The sequence below is a fragment of the Rhipicephalus microplus genome, chromosome 10 (genome assembly GCF_043290135.1).
Source record: "Rhipicephalus microplus isolate Deutch F79 chromosome 10, USDA_Rmic, whole genome shotgun sequence".
In the NCBI taxonomy this organism is placed as follows: Eukaryota; Metazoa; Arthropoda; class Arachnida; order Ixodida; family Ixodidae; genus Rhipicephalus; species Rhipicephalus microplus.
Genome location: NC_134709.1, coordinates 101,157,140 through 101,172,289, shown reverse-complemented (window position 1 = coordinate 101,172,289; position 15,150 = coordinate 101,157,140). Strand labels below are relative to the sequence as shown.

Here is a 15,150-nt window from a genome sequence, read left to right as displayed (position 1 = left end):
CCCGATTTGCTACCCTGTGCTTGAGAAGGAGTGAAAGGACATAAAAGAGTGAAAGAGAAGAAGATATACGTGAAGACGCGATTCGCGCATATGAAAGGGGAGTCGGAATGCTTGCGTCATAGCACTCGCAATGGGTTTTCCAATCTTCGAGACTACATTGCCACCTGTTCAGTCTGAAGTATCTAGGTGGCAGGGACACCGCGGCTTAATGGTAGGGAGGATATAAAGGCTTTCTACCAACTGGTCTTTCGTCATTGCACATCACGCTTAAGTGGCAGCAACGCGATGCATTTTCGTATTCTTTATTGTTAGTGCTGTTAACGTTCGTGTTAGTGCTGTTATTTCTTTATTGTTGGTGCTGTTAACTAATTTTCGTAACTTTTATTTTTAGTGCTGTTAGTTTTCGCTGGTACACTGTAAGTTCAGAATACCATTGTGTCTAACGAATAGAAGGCAAATCGTCGAGACTACCCGCTTTTCTTCACAACTTAATAAAGGCTTTTTAGAAAGAGTCCGTAATACCGTACGCATGGTATATTAACGCTCCTCATTTCTTGCTCGTTGTCCTTTGGCAGCTCCTCAATTCTTTTAGGGAACACTAGGACCGCAATATTTTTATGGGAGTGAAGTGCGCACTATTGCCTGTCAGTCTACGCATTGTTAACCACGAACCTGTCGCTAGAAGGGTGTACTATCGCTGCAGACGTGGGTAGCTTAAGCACAACAAACTAAAGGAGCAGTGGTACTTAATATCATACCATATCGGCCTACCAAACTTCCATTATCTGGTAAAAATTACTAATAGCAGAAATCTTGGATGCCAATCAGCATGCGGTGACGTCAAGCATGACGCTGGTAGGCCACCGAAATTTTGACAAAGGAAAACGGTTCTGTCTGGGGGAATCTAAGCATCACTGTTTTCCCTGCAGCAGTGGTTCGACCGTGTCATCACTGGTAAAAAGAGGAAGGGTGAGGGGGAGTGAAGTGCGCCACGCCTCGTTATGTCGCCATGGTGTCCAATTTATTTGGCCAAATGTCACCTGTCCTGCGCCTCATGGTCGCGTGACGCTGGGAGCGGCTCTTTCGGCCCAGGGAACGGCAGGGAATGGCGGCTAGCAGTTCCTCGTGTTCATCAGTCCTGATGAGTTTCTCGTATGGTAATTTTCGAGGAGCTCTTGAATGAATGACTTCGAAGGGCCAAAACACCCACATCCCTTGATGATGGGATCATGGGTGGCTGTTTTTCATTTATTTATGTGAGATTTTCTGACAATTTGGATTCAGTTTTACTACTACCGATATTCGCCAGTCCGCGAGTACTCGCGAAACAGTACGTTTGCACGCGTCGTAGGATTATAGCCCAGACTCTGATCAAGTTGTCTCCTGGTGAGTAAAACCTAACTTTTATATACACAATTTTGCAATATCGTTATAAGAAATGCTTCCTCGCCAATTTACCGGCGTCACACTTGCCACAGCCACAGCCGGGGGCGACTAATCGCGCCACCAACGTGACTTCACTGCTCAAGTCACGGAACTGTCCCGCATATGGCCGTTCATATTCCCCTGCTTTTGCACTGCTTAAAATATGCAAACACGTGCCATTGAAACATGCCATTGCATTAAATCATAATAACTCAAGCATTGACAATCTTACAATTTCGAACCAGTTCTGTCTACAATGCTGCGAGTATTGTGACAAGCGAGAAGTCTTCAAATATTGTCGGCAAACGCCTGGCCTGACGTGTTCGTCCTGCGTGCCTTTTTATAAGACAGATTCGCTTACGTTCAGAGTTTTCTTCAAATGCCTTCTTGATGACGTACATGCTCTCATCGGCGTCTCCTGTGTGGTTTTAAGAAACAATGACACGACAGAAGACTTCTTCAGCAGCTGCCGTTAGTTAAAATTTAAGTGTAAATACCGGCTCCGTCCCCAAAAATTTGGCATGCCTGTCAAATATATTAGCAACAAAAGCATGCCAAATTGTTTCCATCCAAGTCATAAAGCAACTAATTTGATGCAGGTACCTATGAATTAGAAATTAATCATACTATCACGAAATGTCACATCCGGTTGAGCTGTGAAACATCTGATGAAATTTGCGAGAAATGTTTCTGCCACAAACCTATTTCACCTCCCTAGACACAAAAAGGGGGATGCAGTCAGCCATATACAATAACATAAGAGAGAAGGGAGATACTGCGACTCAGGAGAAGGCACCAACTCAACCCCACGCATTGACATTACATAGGGGGGGGGGGGCGCTGCTCCGAACTTTCACCCTGCCCTGCACATGCTTATACACTTAAAGTCAGCCACGAGGAGGGCTGGTGACGTCCACAGGTGCCGTCATATTACCAGTCATGTTTTAGCGGTGTTTCCTGGAGAAACAACGATTGAGCCATCCCAATGTGAGAGTTCACATATACAGGCTCGGTAAGTGCTACATTGGCAGCGACGGGCTGCAGTGCTGACTATGCTGTTTGACAAAATGAAGAAATACATCTTTGTTATCAAAAACACTCCCACCTACGCAATGCATTGGGAAAATCGGTATCATATCAACCAGACAACAAGTAGTAGCCTATGCTAAATATTTAGGATATGATAAAAGCTTATGGACAGGTTAAACGATTTTGCACAAAGTGAATACTTGGACGCATATCGTGTCCTTACAAGCCACGCTTGGTACGCGGATGCGTAAAGATTAATTTATGGTTCAACGTAACGTCAACACTTACGTCAGAGCGGAGACATCCGTGTCATCGAAGCGATGCTTATGATACAGCGCGATGACGTGCGTATCATACCTAAGCTTAATCAGCGTGATTTTTCGGACGAGCAAAACTTGAATTGAGCTTGTTGAGTAATAGGTGCAAATTCTTATGGTTGTTTACGCCGTTGCGTATGCAGATAGCTCACACTGATTCCGGAACACTTCAACAACTACTACAACCACAACCCGACATGACGCCCGCATAGCGTCTTCTACGAATGCACTTTCAAGACTTGGTATGCCATTGTGGCAGAATGCTTGGCCGCCGCTTGGAATGCCTGGGCTCAACTCTGGCTTCACGAGTGATTTGTAGTCTTTGCATCCGTCAAGATTTTCCTCTCATACAAAGCACCATTTCGAGCCAATTTAGTGTGGCACGGGCTCGCGAACCTCCTCGCATTCCAACTTCCAATCTATGTGCTCACCGCTCCTGGGCTAACTGAAATGGACTTGTAATCACCTATGATACATACACGCATTCCAGAACGCGATAAGCTTCCATGCTCCAATCGTGGCGGGGTAAAAATAATTGGTTCAGTATATGGGAGGCTTGACATGATGAATAAATAAATAAATAAATACATAAATAAATAAATACGAAAGCTTGGTAAGCGGGTGAAAATTTGACTACACCATTGAATAATATTACTTAGACTGTTTATGCGTGTTTTCAATAAAACCTATATCTGTTTTTAATGCCAAGGAAGACGAGGACATCACACTGTAACCACCTGTCCCTGGTAGTTGCCTCTGCATCATCGTTGTGGACACAGTAGTTATCATCTCCTACTCAACGAAGCGGTGCTTCAGGTTGGTAATAAGGTAATACTGGTTGTGTCGTAAAAAATTTGCTCAACTCGAGAACGTGGGTTTGATTCCCGAACGCGGCGGCCCCATTTCAGTGGGGACTAAATGCAAAAACCACCGGATGTTTAAACATAGGTGCACATGAAAGACTTATACACGACCAAATTCAATCCGTACGTCCCCTCCCTCTTTACGGCGTCTCGCAATCATATCTCGGTTTTGGCTCGTATATGGGATCGCACAACTATTACTTGAAGGTGAAACACTTAGATGTGTCATCAATGCGATAATTCATCATCTGCGTAAGCACGGGTGGTGCCAAAATCCTCGCCCCATTTAGACGTCGTCATATGACGTCATCATGACTTCAAATATCATCAACATATGTGACGTCACTATGACACCATATGATGGACGTCATTAGGTGACATTGTGTCATCAAACAGGAGCCGATCACGAAGGCAGGGCGAAACCAGGTAAGGTGTGGAAAGTGTAAAATGCCATCAATATTCTAGGCAGTAAGGAACCGCAGCGGGGGCAAAAGCTTAGCGACGAGGAGGGTGGATTGATACACTGAAACACAAGAAAGGAATGATGGCTTTTACCTCCGAGTACTCCGCCGCGAATGCGTAAGGTAACATGTGATACGGAATTAATAAATGCGAAACATTTCTTGGTGGACTGCAGATACCTTGATAATTTCTATCTATCTATCTATCTATCTATCTATCTATCTATCTATCTATCTATCTATCTATCTATCTATCTATTTATCTCTCAGTCTCTCAGGCCACTTGCGTCTGGGTGCTCTCGTGATCACCTCGTACTTGAACTAGACAAAGAAATTGTGGGAGGGTAAGAGGATTTCACGAATATGCCTGGTTGGCCATAACAAGAGTACCTCGCAAATTCTGTTGCGTATGTCGTCAAACTCTTTCTTCCAGTTACGTGTGGCACTTAGCCGAATACTACATGCAGTGGCATGCGTGTATGAGCGACGGCTGATTTACAGTTCATATCTACCCAGTAATGGCGACGACAGACATTGGTAATTTTGTTGTGAGAACATTAAGGAAAACTGGCAATGGCAGCGTTAGCTTATTGAATGCAAGTAATAAATACCAGAGTCCCCACATGAATTGAACGAAACGCACTTTGCGTGAATATCAAACATTCTATCACAGAGCTGCGCCAGACCACGGAACTCCTTTGAAAAAATGCCCTATGTGGTGGCGTAATATGGCAGACCGTCATTTGTACTTGCTGAGATGTCTATAAAGTTTTGTAGCCACTACACATGTAGTGCAACGATAAAGTCATCACGTCGGGTTGACGGAAATGACGACATACACTGAAGCTTGTCTACCTTGGGCTACCATATTCGTAAGCACGAACGCTACACCTCAGGTTACCACTTCTGATGTTGATAATACCCACATTGCTGCTTGTATTTTTACGTGGTTGTAAGCAACTAGACATGAAGCATGTGTGACTGTTAAACCTATATCTGTGCGTTCGTTATATTTAGCGTCATTTGGTAACGTTTCACTCAATAAAAGTAGAGCACAGTTGCCTTCCCTTCACATGGTACGTGCGGTCTATCGAATTTTTCTTTTCTTGCTATGTCACTGTGGCATAATCATGGCAAGGTTTTGGGAGAAGACACGAAATTCGACGCCGTAATTGTAGAAGAAAATATGCAATCCGAAGGGACACCACTGTTTGAGAGAATACAAGTCATAGTTTAGGGGGGTTATATGATCATAAGTCATGGTTCATGTGGTTATATGTGATGATAATAAATGCATGTCATGATGGTATATCCGTGCTAAATTAGAACCACAAGATTTAGATGTTTAATTAATGCTCACAATAATGGTAAATAAGCTTTGTACGGTTCTATAATTAAGCTCGCTGTTTCTTCAGCTCTAATAATGAATATTGAGGTGATTTGACTGAACACTTATCTACCTGCAAAGAAATAAGTGGTGCGCAAATGAGGCAACAGCTTAGTATAATGGTCGGTTAGCATGTATTTTCAAGGTATTCTCATGTAGCCGGAGAACACTTGACAAGAACATCACATGTACACCCATTAGGCAACCTTTGATATATCAATTACCCTCTTTTGCTGCTTCTTTACACTAGCTTTCTTATATATGCATGGATCAATTAACAATAAAGATAACCGAGCATCTCATCGTTTATATGGTTGATTGGGTGAGTTGATGATTCATGGTTGTTTGAAAATAGAGCGCACTGCGTAGACGCGGACAAGATAAACAGAGACAAGCCCTTACTAGTAAGCACTTGTCTCTGTCTATTTAGTCCGCGTCTACATAGCGCGCTCTGATATCAAGCCATCTTCTCGATTGTCATCTGTGATATTCTTAAAGCTTAAAGATCTAAACCACTGCAGGACAGTTCGGCAGAATACCACGAAGTGACTGGGTGGAAATGAAGCAAAAAAATGGTAATACTTCTCTTTTAATCTGAGTACGGATATCTAAAAAAAATCCTGTCCTGGCCGAGACCAGGACGTGCAAATTTTTATGTAACGTTTGCTGCAAACGGGGTCGCAGTCAATTGTTCTTTTTTCATAAGTACTAGCACTGCTCATGACCTCTTTGCTACACTAATACACTTGTGCATCCAACAGTTGGTAGCCACAATTTCATAAACTCGGCCTACTTGCCTTGGTTGTAAAAGGCGTCTTCGTTGAAAACATTCGTTTCCCTCACTGCAAGAAATATATCAAGCAAAGGTTGTGTGATGGTGTAGAACTTCAATTCATTCACTATCTACGCATTTCTTACAAATTTTCTTCCTTGAACAACACTGACCGTGCTGTTGTGCCATGCCGGCGAATGCGAACAGCGTGGCCGTGACCAGAGACGTGACGCCGACCACGGCGAGGAAGAGGCCGTACTTGCGCTGCGTCACCACCAACCACCCCGAAACCAACCGCGGTTCCTCACTGCGCCAAGAGGGATTGAAATGGACATGAACACGCACTCATTCGTTCCATCAAACATTTCACATCAAACTCATAATAACGCAACATATTTTTTCGCGTTTTCCACGATGCATGGACGCCCACAATCAATTAGGCGTCTGGAATTCAAGCTGCTGCGCTGAAAAGCCCACCAATATAATACCACATTCTAGCAATATATCAGAGCATGTGCGTTGTTAACTGGCTTTTATTTTTTACATAGAAGTGAAGCAGCTGTCCAAGAATCAATGGCAACTCCTTGCTATGTTTAGCTAGGTATACCCTTTTACGTAATTTGATGGGAAAAAGAAATTTTGAGCACTGCGAGCTATTGACATTTCCTCATTAACTTTCAAAGTGCCTACTCCTAGGTATTTACGATAATGCAAAGGAGAAAAAAAAGTCCGCAGAAGCACATTGGTTCGATCCTTGTAAAGTCGATTGTTGATAAGCTTGCAATATATGTTCTTCAACATGTACATTCTAACGTACGGCACCGACTATTTTATTTGAAGTCAATCACTCATTGTTGATCAATCTGGGCTTAGTGCTGCAGATTTGTTTGCGAGGGCATGCATGCATGTGTGTGTGTGTGTGGGGGGGGGGGGGTGACAACCCGTCACTGGTGGTAATGATCAGTGCCAGTGGTAATATACATCTGTGAACTTCGATTAAGGTGCACGCAAAAGAACACCAGGTTATCGAAATTTTATTAGCTTTCTCCTACAGCGTCTTTCAAAATCATATTGTAGTCATGGAACGTAAAATACCACATAGTTTATGAAAATTTAGATTCTTGCTCACGAAAGGGTTATTCAAACAGCTAAATTAGGCTGACTCATTTTCTGTAACCAGATTTCTTATAAGTGTAGAGATCGCGGAGATAATGACTCATCACAGTATGTGTGGGTACTCACTCGGAAAGAATGCGCCTCTGAGACAACACTGTAAGAAAACATCCGTAGGTTAGGATAAAGAGCAGAAACATCGTAAATTAGAGCTTGGTGAATGATGCAGATGCAACGCTTACTTTTTTGTTGCTGTGGATTCGAGAGCTCTTGTATTCTTGACTGCTGAAAAGAAAAAAAAAGCAGCCAACGTACCGCAATGGCAAGAACGCAACTGAACGTCGCATATCTCATGAATAAACTGAACAACAAGAATTTAAAAAAGAAAACGCACAGCAGGACGTAGAACTAAGATAACGAACATTCGTAATGAAACCTCGTTACGCAGCGAATGCTTGCAGGAGTAATGTTCCGCAAACAATCTTATTTCGCCCTGGCAAAGAGAGGGATACTAGACGATTTCAAGGGGTTGGCACCTCACCCACTCCAAAATAAAGAAGGTGGCCTCCTCGAAAAAAATTTGGCAACGCCCGTGCCTGTGAATATGCAAAGCACAAGCACGTTATTTCCCCTGGACTTATGCCGCCTCCGCAGCAGTGAATCATGGGGCGCGACGGGAAAACCACCCGGCTGCTCAAGGTCATCGTGACGGATGAATGACCCAGTAAAACAGCGTATTAGAACTACCGCTCTAACATGTGCCTACGATAAAGCAATTCGTGACATCACATTGTCGGACGTCAAGACGTCTAGCGTAGCTTTTCTTTCTGTAGCTTTCTTTACACTTTCCACGCTCCTCAGTACAAACATTGATCTGCGTGGTCAGATGGTTTGCGGCGTGGCTGATCCCTTTGCTTCGTAGAATAAGTTCTCTCCCACACTGTGATGATTGAGATATCGGAGCCAACACTGGCGCTTCTGACCTCCTATTACAAGATCGCCTAGAGCCGCTCCGTAGAATATTGTGCCGCAACACGAGCAAAGTGCTGTATGAATATAGAGGACACCCCTGCCAAACAAATATTCAAATCGGGAGCGTTCGATATCACGATTGGTCAATTCAGGAATGCTGACAATCCTTTCAACACTAAGGATCAACAAAACGAGGCATTTGCGCCGTGACAGGACTTGTGAGTCTAGGGCCACTGTACTCGATTATGTGCGATAAAATAAAAACGAACTCACAGCCGCTGTTTCCGTTGTTTCCTTACCGGAATCGCCGATGGGTTTCTTCTTCTTCTCGCTAATTGAACGTACTTCCCAGTGATCATGATCATGACTGTGTGGTATGGTATGTGCCAGCTCTAGGATTCGCGGAATGGCCACTCGAGAAATGCAACGCAAAGAAAACGTAATGATAAGTAATAAACTGGCCTGACTGAAAACACACAACAATTAAAAGGCAATGAAAGTCATCGGTAAACAAAAAAGAGATAAGAAACTCACAGCTTCTGCACAAGGCCATAACAATGAAAACGATATCAACACAAGTAATGCTGGCACATTTAGGAACCATAATGAAATGTAGTGAGCACGCTCGATTGTGCTTGAACTAACACCAATACAGTAACTCTAATATCTGAAGAGGTGTTATTTTGAATAGTTGACTGTATGGCGACGGACAGGACGCGTAATCGAAGTTCAGCATCGAGAAATGGGACAAGCCGCTGGTTTTCACGTCGAAGTACATTGACGTTGAAGTCCCCAGTGGCTATCACCAGCACAATTTGTAGGCAAACCTCACGGAAGTTGTGCAGCAAGTATTTCAGGACGCCAGTCTGCAAGGTTGCTAGTGAGGCGTAGGCTGTTGCGACGACGAATCCATGCGATGTTTTAACGGCGCAAGCGGTACCAGAACTCATCTAGCGCAGCAAGGGAAAGCATGTATGGCTTGTTACAACAAAGTATATGCTTTGCTCAGGAATTTTTCTTTTGAATGTCCGTTGGCAGTAAGCCAGTGGTAAACGGTGTTAGTACATAGGTCGCCGTTAGTGAGAACAGTAAAGAACAGCATGACCTAGTTGGCATATATATATATATATATATATATATATATATATATATATATATATATATATATATATATATATATATATATATATATATATAAACAATGAAGGGCTAACATAGGACCCGGAAGTAAAAGTTCAAAAAAATCAAGCACGTAGGAAAAATTGTTTTGTAAAGGACTGACGTTTCGGCCACGGGACCGGCCTTCGTCGGAGTGGACGAAGGCCGGTCCCGCGCCAAAACGTCAGTCCTTTACAAAACAATTTTGCCTACGTGCTTGATTTTTTTGAACTATATATATATATATATAATATATATATATATATATATATATATATATATATATATATATATATATATATATATATATATATATATATATATATATATATATATATATATATATATATATATATCTTGATGAAGGCCAGGCTCTAGGCCGAAACGTCGAAATAAACCACGTTGTGACCGCTCACGGAGAATATACTATATATATATATATATATATATATATATATATATATATATATATATATATATATATATATATATATTTATTTATATATATATATACAAGTGTATATTTAAGGGCTCGTTTTTTGTGTTTACACAATATTAATGAGATCTAACAGACAATAATGCCAAGGAAGGTATATAGGGGAAGTTATTAGGCATATTGTAATGTAAATGAGAAGAAAGAAAAGTGGGTGAAAAGATAACTTGCCGTGGGCAGGATCCAAACCTGCGACCTTCGAATAACGCGTTCGATGCTCTACCACTGAGCTACCACGACAGCTATCCCCCCAGCCACGTTATGGGGTATTTATGTCAATTTAAACGTGGGAGTGTCAGTCAGCGCCACTAGTAGCCATGGCGGCGAGTGTGGCACACTCTTTATGAGCCTGTTTGGCGTCACGTAGCACGTGGACTTATCACTAACTGGCAGCTGACCGATAGTCCCTCGTATACAACATAAAGGCACCAAGTCTGTATATATATACATATATATATATATATATATATATATATATATATATATATATATATATATATATATATATATATATATATATATATATATATATATATATATATATAGGCAGGCATGGTGGTTGAGTGGCCGTAGCGTTAGCGTTGCATATAGTTCAGTAGATCCTCCGTGAGCGGTCACAACGTGGTTTATGTCGACGTTTCGGCCTAGAGTCTGGCCTTCATCAGGATTAAAGGTACAGTTTGTTGGCGCTCAGCTTTAAATATTCTAAAATCAGAGGGAAAGGAAAGAGGAAAAAGACAAAAAAAAGAAAAAAGAAAAAAAAGAAAAAAAGAGAAGAAGAATATAAGGTGGACTCCCTTCGGGCGCCCCCCCCCCTCCAATCTTCCTTCCACTTCCCCCTTCATCTCTCTGCCCTTTCTCCCCTTCACCTTTCTGATGTCAGTGAAAGGAAGCATACACAGACCACTGACATGAGAAAGGTGAAGGGGAGAAAGGGGAGAGAGATGAAGGGGGAAGTGGAAGAAAGAGTGGAGGGGGGGCGGGGGCGCTCGAGGAGAGTCCACCTTATATTCTTTTTCTCTTTTTTTCTTTTTTGTTTTTTTCTTTTTGCTTTTCTTCTTTTTTTTCTGTCTTTTTCCTCTTTCCTTTCCCTCTGACTTGAGATTGTATAATGCTGAGCCCCAACAAACTGTACCTTTAATCCTGATGAAGGCCAGACTCTAGGCCAAAACGCCGAAATAAACCACGTTGTGACCGCTCACGGAGGATCTACGGGACTATATATATATATATATATATATATATATATATATATATATATATATATATATATATATATATTGCCACAGCTCGACCATCGCAGAAGACGCGTACCACAATTCGCGTTCGTAAAAGTCGTCAAGCAAGTAGCAAGAAAGCCGCGCCATGGAACGCCGTCCTGCACGCGCCACGATGCTGCGCCATGGGACTGGCACGAGACTCGAGGGGCAGAAGAAGAGACCGACGAAGTTAGAGTCAGCGAGCACAGACATTTTTTTTCGGCTGACCATTTTTAGCTTCGAGTTTACGGGCACAAGTTCGCCCTAAATAAAGAGTTTATATAGTACCAGGTGCTATATTTATTCGTAACAATCTGGTGGAGGTGCGGGGTATGATTCCAAGCCCACCACAGGCAAGGAGAAGCCCAGATCCCAGAAGATTGGAGCCAGCAGAATTGACACCTGTGCACCAACGCACGAGTTGCCGACTACGTGGTGAGCAGCCCGAGTTTGGCCCCCTAGTTGACTCAGCAAGACCTGTCGAGACCTCAAGCACAAGCGTCACTGCGATGGCCACCCAGTCGATGCCATCTCAATCTTACCTCATCGTGGATTCGCCATGTACACCAGAGGTCTTCCACAGTGAGACCTTTGAAGACGCCGAGGACTGGCTTGAAGGCTTCGAGCGCGTTGCACGTTTGAATGGTTGGGACGAAGCCCGAAAACTTCGTTACGTTTACGTCGCCCTGCAAGATTCGGCACGTACGTAGTTTGAGAACCACGAAGCGTCCTTGCTGTCATGGGACGACTTCCAACGAGAGCTAATCGCAACCTATCCGAACACGGATCGCAAAGAGAAGGCAGAGGCTGCTCTTCAGGCGAGGAACCAGCGGAATAACGAGAGCGTGGCCATGTACATAGAAGACATGTCACGGCTCTTCCGCCGAGCCGACCAAAACATGGCCAAGGAGAAGAAGTTGCGCCACCTAATGCGCGGAGTAAAGGAAGAAAGTTTTGCAGGCCTGGTGCGCAATCCACTGCGAACTGTGGCGGAGTTCCGGTCCGAGGCAACGACCATGGAAAGGACACTACAACAACGTGCGCGACTGTATAACAGAGACTTCAGCGTCTCTTCAGTCAGGGCGGAGTCAACAACCCTCCCCACCAAGGTTGACGTCCTCCGGGAAATGGTGAGGGCTATTGTTAAGGAGGAGCTCCAGAAACTGCAACTCCCCCAAAGTCCTTCAGCGATGCCCTCAATCGCGGACGTTGTGCGTGAAGAAGTGCGGCAAGCAATTATTCAACCGCAGCCTCAGGTGCCACACTACACGCAACCGGAACCTCAGCCACAGCTGTCGTACGCGCAAGTCGTACGGCAAGACATGAGACGCCCGAGCTTTGCACAAGCTCCCGTTATGCCACCGACCTTTCCTCGCAGTACTCCATCGCCGATGCCAGAAGCAAGACCCCGCAAAAGTGATGTATGGCGCACGGCAGACCGGCGGCCCCTCTGCTACCACTGTGGGGAGGCAGGTCATCTTTATCGGACATGCCATTACCGTTGGGTCGGGCTACGTGGCTTCCCATTGAATGCGCCCTGCCCTCGTAACGGTGAGCGCCCTCACGAAATCGAAGAATATTTATCTTCGCGCTATGCCTATCCAAACACTCAGCGACATGAATCGCGGTAGATTGCACCAATGCGCAATAGGTCGCCGAGTCCACACCCATCATCTACTTTCCCGAGGCGTCGTTCACCAAGCCCGCGACGGGAAAACTAGAACCGGCGACCTGTGGAGGCAGGGCCGCTGATTTTCGAAAAACTGAAAACCCTCCATCGCTAACCGGATCAGACGACGACACTGACACAACGACGGACAAGCGCAGTAATGATGACGTGACATCCGAGCTACAAGTCAGAATAGACGACGTCGAAACCATAGCGTTAATAGACACAGGTGCAGACTACTCAGTAATAAGTAGCATGCTCGCAAAGAAGCTGAAGAAAGTGCTCACTCATTGGACCGGACCGCAGATACGCACCGCCGGCGGGCACTTAGTCAGCCCCATAGGATTGTGCACAGCGAGAGTGGGAATAAGAGGCCATGTGTACGTCTGCAGTTTTATTGTTCTCCCTGAATGTTCCCGTGAGGCAATTCTGGGCATAGACTTTCTGCAAGCAAACAGTGCCGTCATCGACTTGCAGAAATCCCAAGTTTCTTTCTCTACAGAGAACGCTGTTGCCGTGTGTCATGCGGAGCAACCAATTGTTTCGTCTCTTCGTGTTGTGGATGAAGGTGTGACAGTGCCGCCACGTAGCAGCGTGAGAGTTTCTGTGAAAAGCGACGTTTTTCGTGAATATGCCGGACTAGCTGATGGAAATGTCGAACTGCTGCTCACAAAGGGAATACGCGTGGCGAGAGGTCTGGTGAACCTGCGGAACGGATATACTGATGTGCTATTGACTAACTTTACCAACGAGGTACAGCATGTGGCGAAGGGAGCAGCCATAGCATCACTCCATGACTACGTACAAGTCTCAGATGGTTGCACCATAGAAAAAGTACCTACAACGCCCTCAACAGTGGACAGTGTCCTCGAGAAAATAGATATTGACCGAGAGCTTTCATCTCTGCAGAAAGACCAGATTGTGGAGTTGATCAAGGAATTCGCAGAGTGTTTTTCCTCTTCTTCGAAAGTCGGACGTACGCCTGTAGCAAAGCACCGCATTGTAATCGAAGGGCATGTTAGACCAGTATGTCAGCATCCATACCGAGTAGCTCCAAAAGAAAGGGAGGCGATAAAGAAGCAAGTACAGGAGATGCTCGACGACGATGTCATACAGCCCTCCAAAAGCCTCAGGGCATCGCCGGTAGTACTGGTGAAGAAGAAGGACAACACCATGCGGTTCTGTGTTGATTACAGAAAACTCAACCTCGTCACGAAGCGAGACGTGTACCCACTCCCACGAGTCGACGATACGTTGGATAAACTGCGCAATGCTCACTTTTTTTCATCGTTGGATCTAAAGAGCGGGTACTGGCAAATAGAAGTCGACGAACGAGATCGGGAAAAGACGGCGTTTGTGACACCCGACGGACTCTACGAGTTCAAAGTACTCCCATTTGGTTTGTGTTCTGCTCCCGCTACCTTCCAGAGGATGATGGACACTGTGCTCTCCGGCCTCAAATGGCAGTCATGTCTTGTTTATCTGGATGACGTAGTAATTTTTTCCACCACGTTCGAGCAGCATGTACAGAGATTGAGAACGGTACTGGACGCTATTCGTATAGCTGCACTTACGATCAAACCCGAAAAGTGCCACTTCGGGTTCCGGGAGCTTCGGTTCCTCGGGCACATTGTCAGTTCTCACGGTATCCGTCCAGATCCGGATAAGATCACTGCGGTTGAAAATTTCCCAAGGCCAAGAGACAAGAAAGCTATGCGACGTTTCCTGGGGCTTTGCGCCTACTATAGGCGCTTTGTCGAAAATTTCTCCAAGATTGCGGAACCACTGACACGGCTTACGAAGGAAGGTGTGCCATTCATCTGGCACCAAGAGCAAAAAGACGCCTTCTCTGAGTTACGACGGCGTTTGAAGTCACCTCCCATACTTGCTCATTTTGACGAAGATGCCAAAACAGACATTCATACGGACGCCAGCAACGTTGGCCTCGGTGCTATTCTTGTTCAATGGCAGAACAGGGAAGAAAAAGTTATTGCTTATGCAAGCCGCACTCTGTCGAAAGCTGAGTATAATTATTCAGCTACGGAAAAGGAATGTCTCGCAGTTATATGGGCCATCAGTAAGTTCCGTCCATATTTATACGGTAGACCATTCCGAGCCATCAGTGACCATCATTCATTGTGCTGGCTTGCGAACCTCAAGGATCCTTCCGGAAGACTTGCTAGATGGAGCCTACGGCTACAAGAATATGACATCACCGTAGTCTACAAGTCT

The 15,150-nt window shown here is 44.6% G+C and overlaps 1 protein-coding gene across 1 annotated transcript in view; it reads right to left on the bottom strand.

The window, feature by feature from the left end:
- LOC119181262 (acidic mammalian chitinase-like) overlaps window positions 1–7,683 on the bottom strand; it is a 62,299-nt gene extending 54,616 nt beyond the window's left edge. The window contains exons 1-5 of the mRNA XM_075874734.1: window positions 7,610–7,683; window positions 7,497–7,524; window positions 6,428–6,561; window positions 6,280–6,324; window positions 1,787–1,843 (exon numbers count right to left, since the gene is read on the bottom strand). Coding sequence (XP_075730849.1) covers window positions 1,787–1,843; window positions 6,280–6,324; window positions 6,428–6,561; window positions 7,497–7,524; window position 7,610 — 265 coding nt within the window. The 5' untranslated portion in view covers window positions 7,611–7,683. The remainder of the gene's footprint in view (window positions 1–1,786; window positions 1,844–6,279; window positions 6,325–6,427; window positions 6,562–7,496; window positions 7,525–7,609) is intronic.
- Window positions 7,684–15,150: the final 7,467 nt, after the last annotated feature.